The sequence below is a fragment of the Centropristis striata genome, chromosome 21, assembly GCF_030273125.1.
Source record: "Centropristis striata isolate RG_2023a ecotype Rhode Island chromosome 21, C.striata_1.0, whole genome shotgun sequence".
NCBI classification, from domain to species: Eukaryota; Metazoa; Chordata; class Actinopteri; order Perciformes; family Serranidae; genus Centropristis; species Centropristis striata.
The window spans coordinates 24,673,354-24,696,585 of record NC_081537.1 but is presented as its reverse complement, the minus strand read 5'-3'; the positions used below and the strand labels follow the sequence as shown (position 1 = coordinate 24,696,585).

The following is a 23,232-nucleotide window of genomic DNA, read 5'->3' as shown; positions in this document are numbered from 1 at the left end:
TAATGGCTTAATGGATTTTCCTGACTTTTACAGCGCCGTGCAGCCAGAATGCCAATCAGGAGAAGGTCTGCAGGTCAGAACGTAACCAGTTTATTCTGACTCACTCAGCAGATGAGACATGAATGGATGGTTGAAGCTGCACGAGAGGCTCAATAACATGATGATGTCATTAAGTGAGTGTTTCACTTCAACATACAGTGACCACGTTTACACGCACCAAATGTTACAGTTTTTACTCTTTTTCCAAAAAAGACAGTATTCCTATAAGGATTTTATATTGCTAATAAAATATGAATATTCCACTGATGTTGCAGTTTACATGCTGCTGTGCAAACTAGGATTGTTTCAGAGTTTTCCACATGTAGCAGACATGTTCAACTGTGCAAAAAGTGTTGGGGAAGCTACGATGAAACTAAAATAAACAATAAATCACTTCACAGAGGAAGAAGTTAAATTATAGAAAAACTCCCAGTAGAAGAAATCTAGTTTGGTTAACTGAAGCTATTTAGAAAAAGTGGTTTAAAATACTCAATTAAATTGACAATACTCATGTGAAACAAAATTATAACAAAATATAACACACATTTTAGCCAAAAATGCACTTGAATTAACTTCCAAAAGTTCCCACTTTCCACAAGTATGAACAGAATTAACATGAACAGAAATAAAATTTAAAAAAACAATATTTAACTTGCACCTTGTTGGTCTGTTTCACCAATTTGAGCATTGTTTTTTATGTACCTGTTGTTTCAGGCTAATAACACAAAGGTGAAAGGTCAAGTGTGTGGAGAAAAAAGGGTTCGGGGCAGAATTTGCTAATCCTTTGCAACATATATTAAATTGGAAACTGTACAAAGACAGAATATTTCATGTTCAAACTCAAACTTTGCTTTTGTAGATATATTATCTGAAGCATTACTTCTGTTCATACAGCGTCCCAAGTTCTTTGTAATCAGAGTTGTAGTTCTCTGCTCCAGAAATGACATACATTTACAGTAATCCAACCTTTAAAACCTAGACACTAGATAACAAACACTTTTTGTTATGCTTTGCACATAATTTCCTTAAAAACATGGATAATATACAGTAAAAACCTGTATTAAAAATATATATTTCTGTAGAATAACTAAGGTTAACAGCTAAACATTAAATTTAAAGTTTTTTACTAGAAGAAAACAGAAAGTTCCCTTTATTTTACATTCAGCAATATTTCTACCATTTATACAATACTAATATAAAAATATAGAATTCCCAATATAGTAATTTGCAGATTTTAACTACCATTCAACTACTGTTTTATGGGTAATATTTGTAATAAAAGTAAATTCCCCTTTTTATGGCATTTGCACTTAAACCCTGTAAAATAATACAGTAAACTCGAAAATAACTTTTTTTCAGGATACTGGATATATATGATTCCAGCCTTAACTGAGACACATATTTAGAACGCACTGTTTATATGTCTGATTAATGCTCTTAAACCTGAATAATCTCTGCATATTCCTCAAGTCTTAATCAGAGAATTGCTCCTTTAAAAATGATTTCACATCACATAATAGAATATGCTGTTTACATGACCTGAACACTGTCAGGTTTGTCGTTTCAGTGTGCAGGTAAACGTAGTCATTGTGTCAAGGTTCTGCTCCTGCAGTCAGCGCTCAGGGCTGCAGTGGCTCATTAACGCCCACTTCTATAATGAGATGCACTGGAAGCTTTGAATTTCCTTTGTTGCCTCGCAACCGCCTCCTGAACATCACGGCATCATGGGAAGTTATGGGTTGATTCGTGGGGATTATTATTAATAAAGGGATGGATCTGATAATGGAGTTTCTAAAGAGCTCTGATCTCCGTGACTGACAGATAAAAAGGGGCGGGGCTGTTCTCATCTCCTGCTCGTCTCTCTCCGTGTGTGTGTGAGTGTGTCTGAAGTAGGAGCTCGGTATTTACCCGCTCAGCTTGGCTCCTCTCTCCCGGCTACAGGCACAGGCCCACGGAGGGGGAGCGGACAGGGGGGTGTTGGGGGGTTTGGGGGAGCCCAGCAGCAGGTCGTGGCGAGTGAGGACGAGCGGGGGTTTGATGTACAGGGTGGAGCCATTCGCTTCGGGCGGGGCGGCATGCGAGGCTTCGGACAGGGAGGCCTGCTTGGGCAGGAGCAGGGAGCTGGGTTTGGGGTTGGAGTTGACGTCAAGCTGCTGGGGGGACGGGCAGGGGGAGTGGGGGAGGAGGAGCGGGGGAGGGCTGTAGCCACAGCGGCGGGAGGGCGGGGACGGGCCGGGGGGCACGGACTCGGGAGTGGGAGCGACGGGACGCATACCCGGAGGTGCTCGGGCGTAGAAGTGGTGGTGAGGGAGCGAGTAGGAGGAGCAAGAGGAGGAGGAGGAGGAAGAGGAGGAGGAGGGGTAAGGGGGAGGCGGCCTCTCCTCCTCGGGGGAGGGGTAGGCGTAACAGGAGTCCGACCAATTGGAGGAAGCTTCGTCCGAGCTGCAACGATAAAGATATGAGTGTTTGACGGAGCAGCAGGTCTCAGCTGTCAGAGTGGAGGAAGTCATTAGTCTGTGCAGGTTCATAGGGGGGTTCATAGGGGGGGGGGGCTCACGGTGACGGTCGGGAGCAAATCAGGCGAATATTAAATATTGTGTCAGGAGGAGAAGTGAGGGAGGGAGGGGGCTCCGGGGGAAATAAAGAAAAGGTGGTTCATCAAATCAAAGAGTTCAGTCACCTCATCCATTGCAGAGCCTTGCGACAATGGACTGTTATGCTGTTAATGATGCTCGGACTAAAAAAAAACAAACAGATAAATAATTCATGCAGGTGCCGAAATGTACAGAAGCTCTGAGAGGCAGGTGGGAAAAATACTGGTGATTCATTTTCTACATCTGATCTGAATAGTTTTTTTTGTAACAACAGGTAAAAAAATTATTTTACTAGGATAATATTGCTAAGTTTTTAAATCTGTAAAACAGGTGCAAAGGACACATTTTACCAGCATCATTTTTCAAAAGTTACTGAAAGTTTTGACAGGTAATTCAGTGTCGTATTAGTGCCATAGTAAATAAAATATTATTATTCAGCCGCGGGGGGGAAAGCAGCATCTTTAAAACAATGAGAAAAAAAGCAATTTCTTTAGGTTGATTTTCTTTCAATGGTGTTTTTATTGATGACAAAGTATGTATAAGACAATTACTTGTAAGAATAATTAAAAGAATAGTTTTCTTCTTGTAAATTTACCACTTTATAATCTCAGAGAATATTTGAGTTTTTTCTTGTAAATTTCAGACTTTCTGTTGTTGGAAATTTTCCATTTCGTGGAAATTTTCCATTTCGCCTCGTGTTCTGCCCTAAAAAGGACTAAAAAGCAATCAAGTTTTCTTTTTCTTTCAGGTGAGTTTTAATTTTCTACATACATACAATGTAAGGTTTATGTTTAATGTGTTAGCGGGTTATGTCACATTTTTGTCACATGTTTTTTAATGTAAAAAAGACTATTACTACTTAGCCTCATGGACTTGACACAGTAAAGAAAATTAACTAAGCGGTAAAACTCCCCCCCCTGTTTCACAGAAAGATTATCCTGGTAAAACCTTTCTTCTTTTTTTGAAAATGGATCACCAGAATATATTTTCCTCTCTCGCCTTCAGCTCTTCTATAGAAATGAATGAATGAACTATGGATGAACTTTTCTCAACTTTTTCCACATGTACCATTAAAAACCAGCCTGAAGAGACGTGAAACTCTTCACATGATACAAAAAATTAATTCTCCACACATGGTGACTTTAAATTCAAGGATGAGAAAATGAATCAAAAAGAGAAGAAAACTTAGAGAGCAATCACAGTCTGACATGCGTCACCAGAGGTGAGACAGCGGGGTCACACACAGGTGAAACACAGCGACAGACAGAAACGGAGCAGACAGCGCTGGTCTGGAGTCAGTTTGCAGGGCGCAGCAGCACGCGGCGGGGAGCGAGCAGCAGCCGGGCAGCACATGATGATGTCATCATTTCACGAACATGTGATCAAATTTACACAAAAACTGATAAACCCAATACTGTTATAAACTAACCAATGATGGAATAAAATGTCCTGAATGATATCACAATAAGATTTGACAAGAAAGAGTCTTTTTTTAATTGAAAACTAATGTAATAAATCTAACTTTTTGACAAAAAGAGTATGTTTTCTTTAAATAATGGCAAAAAAAATTACCATTTATCATAGAAAGAAACTGTAAAAACAGGCATTATTGTGAGAGTTTGACCTTTTCGACGGTCCTTGAACGGATCATCTGTAACGAACATTTCCGTTAAAAAGTGACCAGAATTTGTGTTAAAATGTTGATATTAGTGTCAGAATCTCTTTATTCTACATGTGTCATTTAAAATAAAGCGTTTGCACTAACCAGATCCTGTTAAAAACATTAAATTCTGCTCCTCAGAGACACTGTGAAGACATGATTGATTCTGCTGAGACCAACGGTCATGTGACACATGTTCACTGAAAATCTGTTTACACAGAGCAGAGAGGAGAGGACAGGAGAGGCTGTTTACACAGAGCAGAGAGGAGAGGACAGGAGAGGCTGTTTACACAGAGCAGAGAGGAGAGGACAGGAGAGGCTGGAGACATGACAATACTTCAATATGTGGAGAGAACTGTTTTTTGGTCATTTTGCGTCTCACTTTGGTAATTTTGTATCTTTTTTTGGTAATTGTATGTCTTTTTAATCATTTTATGTTTTTTTTGATAGTTTAACAATTTTGGGGGGATATTTGTGTCTTTTTCTGGTCATTTTGTATCTATTTTTGGTACTTTTGTCTTTTTTTAACAACATTTGTGACACTTGTGGGCACTTGGAAAAGTGTTTTTATATAAAATCCATTTTAGTACAATTTAAAAAAAATAGTTTATCAGAGAAATTCAATTTTTTTTATTTCTGTCATTCTAACTGTGTTATTCTGCATAAATACATGTTTGAGTTGTTCTGATTGTGCTGATTCCATAGAGCTGCAGGACTTTTTAGATTTTATATGTTGCAGTGAAACACAAGGACACAGAGAGGGAAATATAAAAAGAGCACAAAACACCCTAAAACGTCTCATCGGGGTTCAGAGGGTTAAAACAGTAAAACTTAGAAACGTTTGACCTCCACAGATTATTCTCTGTAACATAATAAAGTTTTACAATATCAGTAAAAATGTTATTGCGATATCAGTCAGGATATTTTATCACATTATTGGGTTTTATTACATTTTCAATCAGGTTAAGTGTAAATTTGAACACATTTTCAGGATATTATGACATTATTGGGAGCTGCCAAGTGGGCGGTGTGTGAGGGGGAGGAGGGGGAGACAGGAGGACGGGGGGGGGCACGACAGCCTTACCTGGCCCGGTCGCTGTTAGTGGGAGGAGGGGTGGGGGAGGGGGAGGCGGAGAAGTCCCCCGGCTGCTCGGGGACGAGCGCGTCGGCGAGCGGGACAGAGTGGTGCACGCTCGGAGGCGTGGAGGAGGATTTACGCGTAGAAGACGAGCCCCTGCGCGACACCCAAGTAGTGTCCATCACCCTGACACCCATGCTGCAGTGGGACACAGATCACAGCCAATCAGACCAACGGTGTGTGTGTGTGTGTGTGTGTGGTTCAGGGGGGTCCACACCCTCAACACACCGTCAGGGCTGATAAAAACAGATGTCGCTCATCTGTACTGAAAAAGGTCTGACCCCGATCAGCTGCAGGGTCACACGGCCCTGTGGGGGGTCTCTGATGGTCCTGAACATGCAGGAACACACAACAACATTTATCTACACAATGTGTCACTGGATGTATAACGCCATGTTGGCTTATGAGGAAGGTGAGATGTTGTTTTCAGGGCAGTTTGGATGAAATGAACAGGAAGTTGATGAAGACGTTACGGTCCCTTAAAACCCTTAAAACAATCACACAAAAATAACTATTTGAACAATTTGGGAAACAATCTTATATCTGTCAATTCAACATGAAGCAGCCAGTTAGCTTAGCTTAGCATAAAGACTGGAAACTGTCTCGGGAGGGAAACTGCTAGCCTGGCTGTGCGGAAGAATAAAAAAGGTGACCTCGACATCATTAAACGTGGTTTAAAGCTGCAGTCGATTAAATGATTAGTCAGTTGATTAAAAATATGTTTGCAAACTATTTTAAAAATAAGTCTCAGCCTCTAAAATACAATTTTCCTGCTTTTTGGGGGGTCATCTATCATGGTAAATTTTATTTATGTATATATTTATTTTAATAATTAAAAATAAAATAATAATAATAATATATATGTATTCTATTTTATTCAAATTAAAGAATAATAATTTATCTGAGAAATTCAGCTTGCGTTTTTTCTTTTTTATGATTTATATCATTATAACTGTTATTCATTTTTAAAGCGTTTTTTATTATTCCCCTGTTTTTATTCTTTTTTCTTCTCATATATTAATAATAATTATTTTTTTATGTTATTTATTATATTTTTTGTCTTTATTATGGTTTTGTGCATACTTATTTACATATACTACATATTTATTAGTCTAATGTTAAATAGGATTATGAAAGGAACATAAGTATGATACAGAATGCATTGATGCATTAACATAATGTTAATTTCAAAGTTTTAGAGCTGCTTAGCAGTCAATCTAGCAGTTTCCCTCCGCTTCCAGTGTTTATGCTAAGCTAAGCTACATGGCTGCAACTTCATATTTAGCAGAAAATGAATAAACAAATTTTCCAGAATTTAAAACTCTATTTATTTTAAATTCTTAGTTTAATGTAATAGAAATCAAAGCTATCTGAGTGTAAACAACAGGAGGCTGTTGCAGTTCTGTTGCTGAACGAGTTCATCCAGTAGAGAAAGATGCTACTTATGTAAACACAGATACAAAGAAAGACGGCTTTGTCCCCGTTGTCCCGCTCTGTTGGACATATTGAACTAAAGACTCCAAGTGTGTCTTCAGGCGGAGCGTTAAACACACACATGACACATGAGCGACACTTCCTGTCAGCGTGCAGCTGATGAACAGATGGACTGATGAGGTGACGGAGGGAGAAGATCTATACTGTACCTTTGAATCTTCCTAATGCTGCGTAGTTAAAGACAGAGACAACACAGTGAGGACAGACAGACAGAAAGAAAGAGTCTCCAGCGGCGCTTTAACACTGATATCAGTCAGCAGAGGGACTTTAAAGATGAGAGCAGAGATAATTATCGTCTCCTTTGGTGATAATTAGGTCAAAGTTTCCCTCATGGACACAAAGAAAACACGAAAAAAATTAAAAAGAAGTGCGAGAGGTTTCTCACCACGCAGAGGAGTTAGAACACTGGAGTTGGAAGATTCAGGAATCACACAAGGGACGTTTTTTTATTTTAATGGTTTGATCGTTCTGGTGTTAGTGCATGTTGAACACTTTGGATATGAGCTTACTTGTTTGTTTGTTTTTTAAGTTCAACATCTACAAACACTTTTTGCAGCTCATCATTCACTGAGAGTATGTTCTTCTTGGTACATTTTATAATAATTTGATAATTGTATATATCAATATTGTGACATTTTTAATAATGAGACCTTATGATTTATGATTAAATCAAAATTTAAAGACGATTTATTTATTTTGCAAGTTTATATATGTTATATATAACAACTGTAATGTGTGATTTGAGGGGTGAGCGTGCTTCAGCCTCGTTTAAATTATCGTTTCCCTTTAGTGTTAATTACGTCAAAGTTTCCCTAATAGATGCAAAAAATAAATCCCTGAAATTTAAGAAAAATGTATAATGATTGGTTAGTCAATTACCTTCATGCATCACACTCAGAATTGAACCATTCTGCCTCACAAATGGACATTTTTATTTATTTTATAATTTTTTATGCAATAACGCATATGGTATACAGTGTTATTTTAACATTTTATTTATTTAAAAATAATTTATTTCTATTTTTATTTTTTGGGAAGTTAAACCCTCTGGTCTTATAATAAGTCTATAATTATAATAATAAACCTTGTATCCAAAACACAGACTCTGGATTTTATTTTTTCACTAGAAGTCGCTTTTGGTTTATTTCCAATATCAAAATAATTGTGTATAATCGCTATTGACCTTATGATTTATGATTAAATCCAAATCAAATCAAATTTACATATGTAGCACAATTTTGGCTGTATAAGTTAACATGAACGGCATGAAAATAACAAGTTAAAATAACATCAGCGAAACAATAAAACAACAATAAATGCTATAGAAATGCAAGGCAATATGATACTTTGTTCAAAGCTAAAACTAAATAAAATAATTATGATATATATTTTTAAAATATGTTAAAAAGGTTTAAATGTGCCATTACGGCATAAAATCATGCTTTGCATTATATCAGGAGTTTTTACTAGTTTCCAGCAGATTAAGTCATTTTCTGATGTTTCATTTCACTACATACTTTTATATCGGCCAAAATGTTCATTTCAGGCTGATGCCAATATTTAATTTTAAAGCTTTTATCTTTCAGTACAGAAAGCGTGCAGATATCATCATGCAAAGCGTCAGATAGGAAGATTATTATCAGTCTATCTACTGAGAGTGAAGTCAATCTTCTCAGCAAATTTCTGCAAAAAGGTGAAAAATCCCCCAAATGTTTATATGTTTAAAGTAACATCCTGTTATCTGATTTGTTCATGCACCAACCGTTTCTCTCTGAAAGTAAACGGTGATGCTCTGCAGGTTTCTCTGTTCTGTATCTAACCTTGTATGCACCTATAAATTATTCTCAGTGTCCACATGAAAGTGGAGAATAAGTGCAGCGTGTCCTTCAGCTGCTGCTGCTACTGAAGAGAAATTATAACAGTTTTATTCCTCATAGATTCCCCCGGAGCAACACATTTTACTGTCTGAACATCAATTAATGTTTAAGACGAGGCTGAGCACTGCGTAAAAATTTAAAACGCAACTTTACAACCGTGTACAGACGTGTAAATCTGAAATCTTTTGTACATAAGAAGCTCTCAGCCTGAAGAGTTTCTACCGAACGCTGAGCTCTATTGATCAGATCCAACACACACTCTCTGGGTCCAGGTTTAATTAGCGGGGCTACTCGTGGTCCCGGGGCTGCAGAGCTTAGACGAGCTGCAGGGCCCGATAAGAGCGAGGGAGTATTAAAGCATTAAAGACAGAGACACAGAGACAGACAGAGGGAAGAGAAAGAGAAGCCACTGACTGCTTCCAGCTAATCCTCCTGCACAGCTTGATTCCTCATTTCACAGACTAAATGTCAGCTCTCCTTCTCCTCCTTTCTCTCCACCGGCTGCAGATAAAGACTGATACACTGTTCTCTCTGTCCTGAGCTCTGGCTGAGGTCACCTCTCACATGAAACTTGTGTAACCGGTGGGGAATTCTTCTCCTCACATGTGTCAGAAAGGCAGTCATGGTGAAACTTTAAAACATGTAGAGCCTCCCTGTCAGCCGGGCTGTCAGGGAGGATCCAGCCTGAATGAAGCTGTGAGGACACGAGGACGTGGGGAGGACGCTGAGTGAGTCAGAGGCTGAGTGACAGGATCGGGTGTCCATCACTCACAGGTTAACACCAGGTTCCTCTCACTTTTTGTTGCACTGTTGGAGCAGTTTTTCGTCATTTTTTGTTCGTCATTTTAGGTTAGTTTCATTACAAGTTTGCATGTTTTACAAGCTTATTTACTCGTGTTTGCAGCTCATTTAGGTGTGCATGCAGGACTTTTTGCAGTTTAATTACTGCACAGTCTTTTCTGCAATGTTGGAGCAGTTTTTCGTCACTGTTCTGGTTAGTTTCATTCTAAGTTTGCATGTTTTACAAGCTTATTTACTCATACTTGCAGCTCATTTAGGTGTGCATGCAGGACTTAATGCAGTTTAATTACTGCACACTGTCTTTTTTCTGCACTGTTAGAGCAGTTTTTCGTCATTGTTCGTGTTTTACAAGCTTATTTAACTCGTGTTTGCAGCTCATTTAGGTGTGGATTCAGGACTTTTTGCAGTTTAATTACTGCACAGTCTTTTCTGCAATGTTGGAGCAGTTTTTCGTCATTGTTCGTGTTTTACAAGCTTATTTAACTTGTGTTTGCAGCTCATTTAGGTGTGGATTTAAGACTTTTTGCAGTTTAATTACTGCACACTGTCTTTTCTGTACTTCTTTAACAGAGGAACAGCAGGATAACGTCTCTCTGTCTGTCTCCAACAGACTTTTACCCCAAAACAAGAGACTCCCTGAACACTTTGTGGCTCTGCAGGATGCAGCAGTGCACAGCCTGCTGAGCTCTGTGTTCTCTGCTATAAAGGCACACAATATCCAGGTTGTCCTCACCATGCAAACATCACACTGAGAAGTTTAATGTCCTGTTTTGTTTTCAAAAATAGTTTCAGAATGAAAGTTGTGCAACAGCTGTGATGTCACCTGGCTGTCAGCTCGCAACGTCTGAATATGTTGTTACTACAATCATCATATTCAGCTGTTTTGCTAAGATTAATAAACACATTGCACACTCAGCAGCTTTATACACACACACACACACACACACATATATATACACATATACATAAAGTTATGCACCAGTTATGCGCCAAAAATCGCCAAAACCTGATATCAAACCTGCAGAGTTTGAACCAGGAGACAGGTGTTTGTGTTTGTGTGTGTTTGTTAGAAGAAGTCTTTTTTTTTTAAGCTTTACCTTGTTCTTTTTCTCCTCATTGTTTTTCAGCATTACCAACGTGTTTAAAACAGCGATTGTGACGTAGCGTACAAAAGCTGTCAGCAATGTGTTAATAACAGAGCTCAAAGGACATCATATGAATTGCAACATAAAAGTTTTTGTATATTATCCTTGGTGCTGCATTTAACCTTTTTGGGACTAAAAAATGGTTTAAATCTCTCCAGAATCCTACATTAAGACACCAAGATCTTTAGGAACACCATTAAAAAATCCATGCTGTGATTTGGTTTCAAAAACTTTTGACATTTTGCAGATTTCTGCAAGAATTTTCATTCAGAATAACCAGTTATTCCCTCGCCAAAATGTAGCCTAACTTTGCGGTGGTATTAACCCCCTTACCGACAAGATATGACGTGGTTGAAACCAAAGATCACTTACGTTATACAGTTTCATAGGATACTGATATGTTCCTAATAGCTACAGGCCCTTAAAGGGACAGTTTATGAGGTTCTGACCTTCTGTCAGTGTATTTCCTCCAGCAGATGATGATTTGGAGAAACAGACGCTACAGACAGGAAACTAATGAAAATACTAATACTGATCAGGACTGCAACAACATGTTTTTTAACTACCCGTTTATGTGTACGCTATATTAACTGATGTGTCCAATGATTTTTGTTTGGCACTACTTTTTTCAACCACATTCCTACACATTAATGGATAGAACATTTTTAGGATGGGTCTTTGTTTAGGTGGTTAAAAAACATTTTGTGTCCCCGTCTGCAGCCAATCATTCATCTCCAAACTGGGAGCATGCAGACCATTTACTGCAGGTAATACTGACTGAGAGTCAGAACCTCATACAAGCTCACTGCAAAAAAAAAAATCAGAAATATCCCTTTAAATACGTTAATGTTGGCCATGATCGGAATAAGCTTACAGTCCCGCCTCTGACTATAGAGAGCCAATCATAGTTCAGCATCATGACATTTCAGGGATTTTCTGATACATTTTCAGCTCTTTTTTCCCCTTTTATTGCATAAATCACTGTGGTGTGTTTGTGTTTAGACTGTGCTGTATAAATGAAATGACCTGACTTGAGCTGAGGGGTCGTACCCGTCCTTCTTGTAGAACTCCAGCATCATGTTGTCGGTGGCGACGCTGAGCGGCCGGCGGCTCTGGTCGTTCTGCTTGCGGTCCATCTGCTCCATGTCCGGAGACGGCATGGAGCTGTAGTTGGCGTTGTGGTTGGTGTGAACTGGGCTGCCGTAGTTCCCCGTCACGTTGAACTCGATTTCTAAGAAAAGGACGACACACAGAAAAAATTCAGTGTTTTATTTATGAGAAAAAGTCAAATTTCGTGTTGAATTCTCCCTCCTCACCTCCGGGGAAGAACCAGTCGGCGTGCTGGATGATCGGCTCGATGATGCCGACGATCTGCAGGGAAACCGTGGTCATCATCTCCGTGATGTTCCTGCACACAGACACTTTGTTTTAATGTGGGACTTTGAGGATCGTCAGGATTTACACTCAGCCGGTGATTAGCACAGTTTCATGATACTGCAGAAGCTTTAAAAAGGAGAAAATTAAAACGATTTCCGAGAATGTTGGCTATTAAAAATACTAATCAAAAAGTTAGAGAGGGATAAAAGGGTTTGTCAGATTTACACAGAGATATAAAGGGAGGTCTCCTTCATCCTCGAAAACTGCTGACTCATCATCATCATCACCATGAGGAGTGTGCTTCATGATAAAAAGTCTCCTGGAGCCTCGAGTCTATTAGCAGCTTAGTGAATATGAGCAGATATTCAGTTTCTCCACTGACAGAAATGAGAAAATGATGTGTGACGAGTCTTTCCCTCTTCTAGCTGTTATTACTGCACAAAAAAACATGCATTTTATCTATAAAATTACCTAAAAAGTTCATGAAAACCACCCAAAAATAACAACACGACATTGCAGCTGACCACACAAAAATAAGTCCATCCTGGTTAAATGTTAATGCAGTCATAGATAAATATTTTGCTGTAAGAAATCCCAAATTCCCGCCTTGTGATGAACAAATAAAGACAGATTACAGACATTTACATTGGCTGGAAATCATCCAAAACATATATTATGTAAATGTTGATATATCTTTTGAGAGTTAAGAACAAAACATTCATAACAAAATTAAAAAATGTAAAAAAAATGCATTTTATATGTGAAATTACCTAAAAAGTTCATAAAAAAACACCCAAAAATAACAACACAACATTGCAGCTGACCGCACAAAAATAAGTCCATCCTGGTTAAATGTATAATGCAGTCGTAAATAAATATATTAGCATAAGAAATCCCAAATTCCCGCCTTGTGGTGTACATTAAAGACAGATTAAAAACATTTACAGTGGCTGGAAATTGTCCAAAACATATATTATGAAAAAAGTTGATATTCCTTTTGAGAGTCAAGAACAAAACATTCATAAAGACATGGAAAAAATGTGCATTTTATATGTGAAATTACCTGTAAAATACATGAAAACCAGCCACAAATAACAACACGACATAGAAGCTGACCAGACAAAAATAAGTCCATAGTGGTTAAATGTTAATTCCCACCTTGTGGTGCACATTAAAGACGGATTAAAGACATTTACAGCAGCTGGAAATTGTCCAAAACATTAATAATACAGAAAAGTTGAAAATTCTTTTCAGAGTGAAGGACAAAACATTCATAAAGAAATTTAAAAAACCTCTGATCATTTAGAAGAGAAAAACAAGTAAATGAATGTCAAACTATAATATAACTGCATGAATATTGAATTATTTAAACTATTCTGTGCATACTTTAGATTTTCTGATTAGTTGTAAGTATTATTGTAGGTTTTTTCTATATTTTTTCCTGTTTTGTTGTAGTTTTTTTTGCTGCAAAAACTCAATAAATAATAATAAGAACACGGCAAAACCTGCATTTTCTTTCCCTTCCAATTAACCACAAAAATCTCACTGATATGTCAGTCAAACAAGCTCCTACTGTGCAACCAAACATGTGTAAACTCTCATAATTCAGTTTAAATTATAGTGCAGGTCCCAAACTTTCAAAATAAACCAAATATGTCAGTGAGATTTGTGTATAACATGACACACAACACATCTAAAGTAATACTGTTTGATGGGAGTTTTGAGTTTGAGGTTAAATCATTGTGGAAAATGATCCAGTCCTGCAGCCTGAAGTCATTATAAACAGTAAATAACTGTTGTTGTGTTTCTGTTTGTGTCTCACCCTTCGTTGTGCATCCACAGCAGGTTTGGTCCGAGGACGATGGCGATGTTTCCGGGCGTCATCTTGTTCACGTCCTGATACTCAGTCAGTTTGGAGAGGAATTTGATCAGATACCTGTTAATAATTACACAGACACAAGGAACAAGGTCAGGCAGTGAAAACAGCACTTAAAAGCACATTCATTTAGCTTATGTCCAAAGTAACTTATTATAAGTATAATAATAACGCCGAGAAGTAGTGTGGGATCATGGGAGTTGATTTGCACCACCATTGACATCATCGCATTCAGTTTCTCCTCATTATTAATTTGTTAATGTTTTTTAACGAGAGCAGAATTATCCACTGAGCTCTTCTCCTCTCCGAAACAAACAGACCTGCTGATTAAAACCAGTAAAAACCCTCAATAAAGCAGTTTTATGTTCAAAAATCAGTGTTTTTCACTGCAGTTTGGTGCACTCAGGAGTCCTAGAGGGGATTGTTTCTCTGATAACTTCAGATCCAGATGTCTGATTACTAAAATCCTTCATCTGGTTAGATATAAAGTGAGAAAAGACCAAGATGTAGAAAGTGCATCATAAAAATGTGGCTTTAAACTGCATAAAAAGTAAATTTATAGCAGCTTCTGGTAGACAACAACAAAGCTGATGGATGCACAAAAAGGATATGACACTGAAATGACTGTTATTTTGGTTAAAATGACAGTTTTCTGTCTTGTTTGAAACATTTGTGATAATGTAAGTCAACAAAATATACACAGTCTGTCTTTTATACCTTTTAATGCAGAACATTTCTCTGATAACTTGAGATCCAGATGTCTGATTACTAAAATCATTAATCTGATTAAAAATAGAGAAAAAAACAAGATCTGAAAAGATGATCATTAAAATGTTGCTTTAAACTGGATAAAAAGTCCATTTATGGCAGCTTCTTGCAGACAACCACACATCTGATGCATGCACAAAGGGGATATTGACACTGAAATGACAGTTATTTTGATTCCAATTACAGTTTTCTCTCAGTTTGTACTTGTTGGAAAAATTTGGGATAATGTAAATAAATAAGTCAACAAAATATGCAAGATAGGTTTAGTCTTTTTAGACATTTTAATGCAGAAAATGTCTAGAAATGCATTAATTCAGCAGCAGCTGTTTTGTAGTGAGATTATTTATTATCTGTCTGTGTTAGAATAGTATAATAAGTATCTGTGGTTAAACGTAAAGCCGCTTTCCCACAGATCTGCCTCTCTGTCATGTTGTCAGCAGTATTATATATGTGACATGAGATATGTAAAGTGAGAGATGTGGGAAATAAGAGAACAATACAGAGCTGTGATCCAGGTCAGGTGTCCCTCCCTCTGCAGCTCTAAATAAGATAAAACTGCTCCTTTAACACACACAGAGCTTATTATTATTACAGAGAACTCCTCTCACTGTGTCTCAGTTAAACTGGGCCAGTGTGTCTGAATGAGTCATCGAGAGCCGAGCTGAGTGAAGACGAGCAGCGACGGCGTGGACAGGTCTGACAGGTCTCCGACGACGACGACTCGCTAAAAATAAAATACGCCTTATTTGTGCGATTCGATGATGACACTGACAAATGCTGCAGAGTCTCTGCTCCTTCAGTCTCCCTCCCGTCACATCGCTCTTCCTCCTCCTCCTCTCCTCTCCTCTCCCTCTCCTCTTCCTCCTCCTCTCCTCTCCTCTCCTCTCCTCTCCTCTCCTCTCCTCTCCTCTCCTCTCCTCTCCTCTTCCTCTCCTTCTCCTCCTCCTCTCTTTCTTCCTCTCCTTCTCCTCTCCTCCTCCTCTCTTTCTTCTCCTCTCCTCCTCCTCTCTTTCTTCTTCTCCTTCTCCTCTCCTTCTCCTCCTCCTCTTTCTTCTACTCCTCCTCTTCCTCCTCTCCTCTCCTCCTCCTATCTTTCTTCTGCTCTTCTCCTCCTCTCTTTCTTCTTCTCCTTCTTCTCCTCTCTTTCTTCTCATCTCCTCCTCTCTTCCTCCTTCTCCTCTCCTTCTCCTCTCTTTCTTCTCATCTCCTCCTCTCTTCCTCCTCTCCTACTCCTTCTCCTCTCCTCCTCCTATCTTTCCTCTGCTCTCCTCCTCCTCTCTTTCTTCTTCTCCTCCTCCTCTCTTCCTCCTCTCCTTCTCCTCTCCTCCTCCTCCTCCTCTCTTTCTTCTCCTCTCCTCCTCCTCCTCTCTTTCTTCTTCAGTAAATATCCACGGCTCCCTTTAATCCAGCAGAAAATGCAGCGACACCGCAGCCATCAGACGTTTTATCAGCACCGTTTGTTGATTAAAATAAAGCTTGAAATGTCCACCGTCAAATCAGAACCAAACAACAAAATGTGAATGGCCATCAGCAGCGACCTGCTCCACCTTCTAGTAGGTGCAGTTGGTTGTTATCAGCTCATTTAATGGGCTATAGACCAATTATTTTCTATAGAAACATTGACACTGCACGGCAATAAGAACACTGTGATCACAAAGAAAAGCTTGCTGGCAAAAAAGACGACTTTCTCTCAGATTTTTTATTTATTTAACTGTTGAGATGCTGTCTCCATATTCTAACAACTTGTCACTCTGGGATAGGCAAGAATAAAAACTTATATGAAGACTTTTATGTCCTTAAGGTCTTGGTGTTATAATGTGATATTTTGGAGCAATTTTTGACCATTTCTATTAGTTTTCAAGTGGTCAAAAATGGTTTAAATTTTGCAGCAAATGTGAGAAACAAATCCAAAAATTTGCTGAACAACTTATGTATAATGACCACAAATATAATTCAGAATGGACTTCACATACTCTCATCATTATGTTCCAAGTCAGGCGTGTTAAGCTGATCCATGAACAGTTTCCTGTGGCTGCAGGATTTTGTTACAACAAAGCAGAAACACACCTGCCTCAACTCATTCAATCACCTGAACTTTCCTGAGTCGGTTTGATAACTCTGTTCTCAGCCCTAATACACTCTGAAATTCCCAAATTCGACCATATGCAGCACAAAAACACAATTCTTACTTCTGATTTCGAAAAACTTGACACAAAGTGCTGAGCTGCATCCCAAATTAATCTTCAAGTTCCCTGCTATTCCCCCCTAAAAGATCCCCTGCCCCCAATAAAAAAAGACAAAAATGGGTCTATGTCTAATTTAATGCTACTGTAAGTATTTTCTTGTTGCAGTAAAATATCTTTGCAACAGAATGTTTTCCAGACGTTTTCTGCTGGAGTGAACGGGGCTGAGTCAGTCAGACGTGATTTTTTAATGAATTAACTCTGACTCCAGTCCTCATCAGACCTCCTAACATACTGAAGGGCCGACAGCTCTGCAACAGCTGAGAGAAGACGTCCATCTGAAGTCTGACTAATCATTGGAGTGACTCACTTAAAGTTGTTGTTGTTGGCGGGGGGAAGCTTCTCGCAGGCGTTCAGCAGAGCCTGCAGTCTCTTGTCTTGATCTTGAATGCTGCGGAGCGACAGGAAGAGAAGGCAAAGAGACGGTGAACTTGTTAAAACTTAAAGTTCAGGGAAGGAAATCATCAGCAGCTCTGATCTAACAACAACATCAACAACAACATGAGGAGATACAGACTTGGAGGCCTGGATCCAGTCATTGTACAGCTCGTATGTCATTAGTGGCTCGGGGAGCTCCCGCAGGTACGACTTCAAAGCACCTGCAGAGAGAGGACAACAATCAGAGGAATCAATGCATATATGTGTGCAGAAACAATGCATATTTAATGTGACGGTTCCTGCAGGATTACAGAGACCGCCACTGAGGGGCATTAGGATGCAGGAGTGGTCACGACACGAGGCAGAGGAGATATTTTATTAAGCTTTCATAGTGTTCAGCCGACCAAATGTCACGTTGAGATGTAATTTCACTATAAACACGTTTCCATCCACCCGTTATTGTAAATCATTTGAATTTGCATGTAAAAAAAAAAACCCTGCATAAATATGTAGGAAATCTTGAAATTAGTTTTCTCAACTTCAGCTCTAAATTTACCAGTTTTATTCCTAACTATATTCAATCATTCGTACCCTGATTTATACATTTTGTTCCTAAAAACAAGATGAAAATCGATTTTTAACAGTATTTATCAACAAAATTAAATAATAACTTTGACATTTGCTTTATCCAATGTTCAGATTTATGTCCTGCAAATATATGCAAATTAGCACACTAAATTTGCACACCAATTGCATATCTAAATATAAACATTTCGGAAAACTTGTAATGCAAAAAAATATTGTCTTAATGTAAATAACAAACTTTGGAAGTTTACCAGTGATCTATGATTTAAAAAAATTACCCTATTCTCCTGTCATGTCTCTACTTTAAGATGCCTTTACATTTCACTCTTAAAGATAAAGCAAATTATTCTTTGCATGATAATAAGTTTTCTCTATAATCACTCTATGGCTTTTTCTGCAGCTAATCCTGCACAAATAAGACAAAACAAACCGTATCATTCTTGAAACAAACCTTTAACTATGCTGCCAAGCAAATAGTGTCTTGGTGCTCCTGTATGTAAATCCTATATATACATAATGTGCAAAACTGTCCGATTTCTATGCAAACGAGCCTCAATGTAAAAAATACAAATAAAAATCTATACATTAGAAAATTACCCTATTTACCTCTAGTGTCTCTACTTTAAGATGCCTTTAAAATTCACTCTCAAAGACAAAGCAAGCAGCCAAATATTTATTTTATGTTCTCAAGATTAAATTATTCTTTGCATGATTATAATTTCTTTTAAATGTTTACTGTTTGTGCACAATTTATTGCATAAAACGCCCTGAAATAAGACACAGATAAGAATCTAAACACAGACCGCCCTCTCTAACACAACAAACTCTCAGGATAAACTCAGTCTGAACTCTGATGATCAGAGCTCGGGGGGGCGGAGGGTCATTTTCTGGTGCTGAGGAGAAAGAGATGGCTGACTGGGCTTCTCCTTCTTCTTCTTCTTCTTCTCTGGTCTGTTGGTTCATTTCCCCCGGGACGAGTGGGACGATGACAGACAGAGTGAGGACGTCCCTCAGACAGACAGCTGAGAGCCTCTGAGTGTCTGATCTGTTTATAAAGGCACATCGTCTGTTTGTTGGTGCTAAATTACATCATAAAATCTGGATATGATATGTTTTAGTTTTCCTGTCTGAGGCTGAGTGAAGATGAACCGGTTCTCCTCCATCACGGCCCCCCCAGCCCCCCCCGAGACCGGCTCAGATTAGATCTGCTGCTTGAGCTTCCCCAGTTTAATATGAGATCATTAGAGTCGGACTCGTCTGTTTGTCCTCTCGCTCCACCGAGCTCAGCTGACTGACTCACTGACTCTGATCTGACGGTTCATAAAGGGACGTATTGTTCCTGAAGGGAAACCTCCAGATTCTGTTGTTTTCATCACTGCACTGAGGCAAATAAAATACAATAACAGAAAATACAGTAAAGTAAAACAAACCAAAGTAAAATACATTTTACCAAAATAAAATAAAACAAAATAAATTAAATGAAAAGTAAAGTAAGATAAAGTTAAATAAACAGTTAACAGGTATAAAAAAATAAAATTCATCTAATGGGTTAAAATCTTCAGGTTTTATGGTTTCCATTGCTGCACTGAGGCAAATTAAATCAAATAAAACAAAGTAAATAAAATAAATAAATAAAATAAAATAACAAGATAAGATACAATAAAATAAAACAAAATAAGATAAAATATAATAAAACAAAATAAGATAAGATAATATAAAATGAGATAAAAACAAAATTATGAAAACAATAAGAAAATTAAAATACAAAGAATAAACAAAATAAGATCAAATAAACCAAAACATAATAAGATCAAATAAACCAAACCATAATAGGATGAAAATAAAATAAAACAAAATAAGATAAAATAAAATAATCTAATATAAGATAAAATAAAATAATGTGAAATAAAATAAAACAAAATCAAATCAAATCAAAATAAAAAACAAACACTTAACAGGTAAAACAAAAAAATCACCTAATGGGTTAGGGTTGAAAATTTAGATTTTAGATTTAGATTTTATGTTTTTTTAATTGCTGCACTGCGGCAAAAAATAAAATAAAATAAACAGTTAACAGGTATAAAAAGAAAATCACAAAAATCAATTATTTTACGCCTGCTTATAAAAATAGTTAATCTCATTTCAAACTTTCACCTTGATTTGATATTTAATAAAGTCACATATTGTTGTTGATGGGTGAAAATCCAGATTTTGTGTTTGCTGAAATATTAATTAATAAAACTGTCGCAATGTTATCAGCTGATGAGCAGCAATGTGACCACACCAAGACAAGTGAGACACAGAAGAACCAGAACCAGGACCAGGACCAGGACCAGAACCAGGACTGAGCGGATCAGACTGTCAGACTGATGCAGTAAAATCAGAGGTTTTCTAAAGGGAGTCTCGTTCTCATGAAACACTCATCAAACTCGACACAAAATGAAAATTCTTTCAGAAATATTCTTAACGTGATGATTAAACTGGAGGCTCTTCTCTTGTGATGCATGCTGGGAATTAACTCCACACTCTTTTATTTTCTCTTCTATTCGTTCAACACTTTTAAAAATGCATTGTTCTTTCAGGATCTGTGAAAAGAGACTTTTTGCAGCTGTAAGGTTTTCATCTGACAGCAGCAGCACTCAGCCCCAGTGAAGAAAAACACCATCACAAAAAAGAAAAAAGATCAATAACAGCAACATAAAAGCTTTTCTTTCTTTTGTAGTCTATCATGGTTCTGATTTAAAGGCAACAAAAGGACTTTTTGGTGCAGAAGATGAGAAACTGTCTGACACTAAACCCAGTTATATTTGGAATTCATCACCAGACTTGTGATAGTTTTTATTGAATATATCGAATAAAAGCAGAAACATTTTTGCTTTTCTTGTTGCAGCATCCAGTGAAGCAAACTGAATCTTAATCAAGTCTTAAAGTTTAGCTTTTTACTCTCATTTGTACGTAAGACTGTCAAATTAACCTTTAGCAGGAAATTAAATGCTGCTGAATCATTCATGTGTGCAGGAGAGGTAATCAAAAACTAAATATTAGGATTTATTTAATGCAGAAGCTAGCAGATCATTCAGTAGCTTCATTTTAATGTTCAGTCTCAGTTTAGCCGCCCACCAGAAATGCACAGAAATTAAGATTCCTAACGAGCGACGGGTGCCAGCTCATAAATCTGCTCCTGTACGGCAGTTTAACACCCGAGATGATAATGATCAGCTGGCAGGGCAGAGAGACAGAGACACAGGAAACAGGAGCTCACCTGCGATGGCGTGAGGGTCTGCAGAATACTCCTGAACGTCCAGCACGCCGCAGTCCAAAGACGCCTTCAGTTTCTTCAGTTTGGAGGCCGAAGGAGCAATTCTGAACAAACCCTGAGGCACAAAACACGAGGACAAGAGTTCAAACCTCTACACACTAAAATCTTTAAATCAAAGGGCAATAGCTGATAAACAGGAGTCTAGATTACACCAGGCACCTTGTGAATGATGGAGCTTGAACACAGAGTAAAAGAATTAGAAAAGCTACGGCCTCACAGCTACTGTATCTTCTTATGTTTATTCTGTATCTGTAACCTTACTCTGTAACTTGTCCATATTTGTCCTTAACAAGACTAACAGTGGAATTTATAAAAGGATTGCACAGCCTTTGCTGCAGCTAAACCTGCACAAATAAGACCAAACAAACTGTGTAATTCTTGAAATGCACCTTTAACTGTGCTGCCAAGCCAATAGTGTCTTGGTGCTCCTGAGACCCAAAACATGACGACATGAGTTCAAACCTCCACTACACTCCTGGAGCAACAGTAAAGAATTAAAAGAACTACACCCATGCAGTTATTATATCTTGTTACATCTTGTTATATTCTGTATGGCCATTATTGACAACATTTCAACCGGAATAAAACAATTTAGAGGTCAAAACTTGTCAATATTTGTTTACCTAGCATTAACAAGACTAACAGGTGAATTCATAAAAGGATTGCACAGCTTTTGCTGCAGCTAATCCTGCACAAATAAGACAAAACAAACCATGTAATTCTTGAAATACACCTTTTACTGTGCTGCCAAGCAAATAGTGTCTTGGTGCTCCTGAGACAGAAACATGAAGACATGAGTTCAAACCTCCACTACACTCCTGCAGCAACAGTCAAGAATTAGAGGAACTACGCCCACACAGCTACCTAGCATTCACAAGACTAACAGGTCAATTCATAAAAGGATTATGCAGCTACAACTGCACAAATAAGACAAAATAAACCGGGTGATTCTTGAAATGCACCTTTAACTATGCTGCCAAGCAAATAATGTCATGGAACTCCTGCATCATTTGCACATATTTAAACTATAAAGTAATGTGCATTAATTTGGCGCAAAACAGTCCTCTTTCTATGCAAACGAGCCTCCATGTTTCATGGTGATGTCTACAGTAGTGTTCAATATAATAGCAGTCCAATGTGACTAACCAGATTAATCCAGGTTTTTTGTATATTTTTTATTGCTACATGGCAAACAAGGTACCAGTAGGTGCAGTAGATTCTCGGAAAACCAACAAGACCCAGCATTGGTGATATGCACGCTCTTAAGGATGTGCAATTGGGCAATTAGTTGAAAGGAAATGAAATATTAATTTTATGTACTCAGATGAAATTATTCTTTGCATGATAATAATTTCTTTATAATATTTAGTTTGTGTGCACAATTTATTACATAAAATGCTCAGAAATGAGACACAGACGGCCCGCTATAATAAAACAAGCTCTCAGAAATAAACTTGGTCCGAACTTGGTTAGATCAGAGCTGGAGGACGGAGGGTAATTTTCCGTTGCTGAGGAGGAAGAGACTGTTGACTATGCTGCCAAGCAAATAGTGTCTTGGTGCTCTTGTGCCATTTGCACACATTTAAACTTTAATGTAATGTGCATTCATTTGGCGCAAAACTGTCTGATTTCTATGCAAACGAGCCTCCATGTAAAAACAGATAGTTGCTGGTTAATGATGTGCAGCAGCAGCTCAGACAGAATCCCAAATGTTTCTCTCTGTAAAGTTTAAATTCCCTTTAGGACCTGCAGCTCAGTCTGTCTTCTTCTCTGTGCCATTATTCTGCCGACTGAAGTCAACAGTTATACTTTGCAACATGGATTGGTGCAATCAGCTGCAAAACTTTATGGCCATGTTTGAGCTGTCATCGCATCAGTGTTGAGTTTTCTGTGAATTGGACCTGAAGACAGAGAACAGAGCAACTGCAAGTGATGCAA

At 38.0% G+C, this 23,232-nt stretch overlaps 1 protein-coding gene across 1 annotated transcript in view; it reads right to left on the bottom strand.

Annotated features, from left to right (window-relative positions):
* Positions 1-23,232, bottom strand: part of LOC131959712 (rho GTPase-activating protein 44-like) — a 102,293-nt gene that overhangs the window by 4,090 nt on the left and 74,971 nt on the right. Inside the window, exons 11-19 of the mRNA XM_059324923.1 lie at positions 21,238-21,349; positions 17,530-17,611; positions 17,323-17,403; positions 13,948-14,061; positions 12,065-12,156; positions 11,799-11,979; positions 7,075-7,092; positions 5,378-5,569; positions 1,948-2,481 (exon numbers count right to left, since the gene is read on the bottom strand). Of these exons, the coding sequence (XP_059180906.1) occupies positions 1,948-2,481; positions 5,378-5,569; positions 7,075-7,092; positions 11,799-11,979; positions 12,065-12,156; positions 13,948-14,061; positions 17,323-17,403; positions 17,530-17,611; positions 21,238-21,349 (1,406 nt within the window). The remainder of the gene's footprint in view (positions 1-1,947; positions 2,482-5,377; positions 5,570-7,074; positions 7,093-11,798; positions 11,980-12,064; positions 12,157-13,947; positions 14,062-17,322; positions 17,404-17,529; positions 17,612-21,237; positions 21,350-23,232) is intronic.